This window comes from Mandrillus leucophaeus, unplaced genomic scaffold (assembly GCF_000951045.1).
Source record: "Mandrillus leucophaeus isolate KB7577 unplaced genomic scaffold, Mleu.le_1.0 Scaffold42, whole genome shotgun sequence".
NCBI lineage: Eukaryota > Metazoa > Chordata > Mammalia > Primates > Cercopithecidae > Mandrillus > Mandrillus leucophaeus.
The window spans coordinates 3,975,184-3,976,810 of NW_012104476.1; the positions used below are offsets into that span (position 1 = coordinate 3,975,184).

The following is a 1,627-nucleotide window of genomic DNA, read 5'->3' on the forward strand; positions in this document are numbered from 1 at the left end:
CATCATCAATGGTATATTTAGGTTATGGAAGGTTCTTCTGAGATAAGAAAAGGTTCTACAATGCAGGTAGCTGTTGAGCCTCCTAAATATTTTACTCATTTAGTTAACATCACACTGTGCATTGAGTGCAAGATTCTTTGGTTACACTGCATTAACCACCAGGAGCATAACTCCTGGTTTGTAAAAGAGATCAGTGGTTCTTAATGGAGGGTGATATGGCCCCAGGAGACATCTGACTATGTCTGGAGAGACCTGTTCACAGCTCTGGGGGGGTGCTACTGGCATCTAGTGGGTATGGATGGCAGGAATGTTGCTGAATATTCCCCCAGGCACGGGGTGGCCCCACGGCAAACACCTCTCAGGTCACTAATGTGAACGGTCCCAAGGCTGAAATGTGCTGAAAGAGGTTCAGAAAATGTGTCTGGACTGTTGGAGAGTCAAATGTACATTATGGAGGCTGCAAGGCGCCCCCTGCATCTCACAGCTGAGGGACCCTGTCACCTCTCACCATGGGAGGCCAGTTCATTCCCGCCTTCCATTCCAGGCCCAGTGCCTGCTCCTTCTCACTGAAGAACCCAACAGAGATTTGCTGAATGAATGAGGGAAAAATAAGCTAGAAGCATGGTTTAAAGTCTTCCATTGACTACATTAAACAGCAATTTTATGTGGCCTAAAATTTATTCTGAACCTTAGTGGTGTCATAGTCTCTGACTATAAAGAACCTCAAAGTTAGGGCTAATACTTTCTTAAAGATGGAGTGCACATCTTAAGGGGAGTTTGTCTAAACACTTCTCGAGTCATTTTAGTAGGATAAACCAAATAAAATGGTGCTAAAGGCAAACATTCAATATACTTCATTTTAAACTAAAAAATTAACATATAAAATGCCATGCACAGCAGACACCATTCTTTTTTTTACATATTTACAATTTTACATATTTACTTATCAATATAATTTCTATCTTTACAATTATAAAATTATTTCGAACTGTGGACATACACTTTGTAGCATTCATTTGTTTTGTCCTTTAAAAGGCAATTATTTACCAAACCACAGTGAATGCCAGAGGAAGCACATAGGAAAATCATGGAGGGAAAAAAGATTGAGACAAAATTTGCACACAAGCCTTAAATGAATCTGTATCAGTAACTCAAATAAATAGTATTTTATTATTAACTAAGCTTCCCCTGCTAGGAAAAACAAAACAAAACAATCCCCATATACTGTACCTTTAAAAATGCTCTGACATTTATAAGCAATTTAGTTACATTCTAGATCCCAATCAGTTGAGTGTAGTAAGGGCTACCTACAATTTAGGCTCAAATAAATACTCTCCATGTAAACTGTGATCATCCTGCATAAACTTGAGGTTGCAGTGGTGGAGGAAGTTTATCATTTTCAATGTTTTCAGAGTCAATAGCTGCTAACGGTTGATTTGGAGGCTTAATTTCCAGCGGGTATTTCTCAACAATGTCTTGAACTTCTCTTGTAATTCCATCTGTCCAATCTATGAGGTCTTTTTCCAGTTTCTTGGCTTCATTCATGATCCTTTCTTGTCGTTCATTCAACTGAGACAGGAGATCCAAGTTCTTATACATTTGCTTGACGCCTAAGCAAGCATCAGGA

General features: G+C 39.2%; 1 protein-coding gene across 1 annotated transcript in view; it reads right to left on the reverse strand.

Moving 5' to 3' along the window:
- Positions 1–991: 991 nt before the first annotated feature.
- RABGEF1 (RAB guanine nucleotide exchange factor (GEF) 1) overlaps positions 992–1,627 on the reverse strand; it is an 18,302-nt gene continuing 17,666 nt past the window's right edge. Inside the window, exon 4 of the mRNA XM_011992904.1 lies at positions 992–1,626. Within this exon, the coding sequence (XP_011848294.1) occupies positions 1,351–1,626 (276 nt within the window). The 3' untranslated portion in view covers positions 992–1,350. The remainder of the gene's footprint in view (position 1,627) is intronic.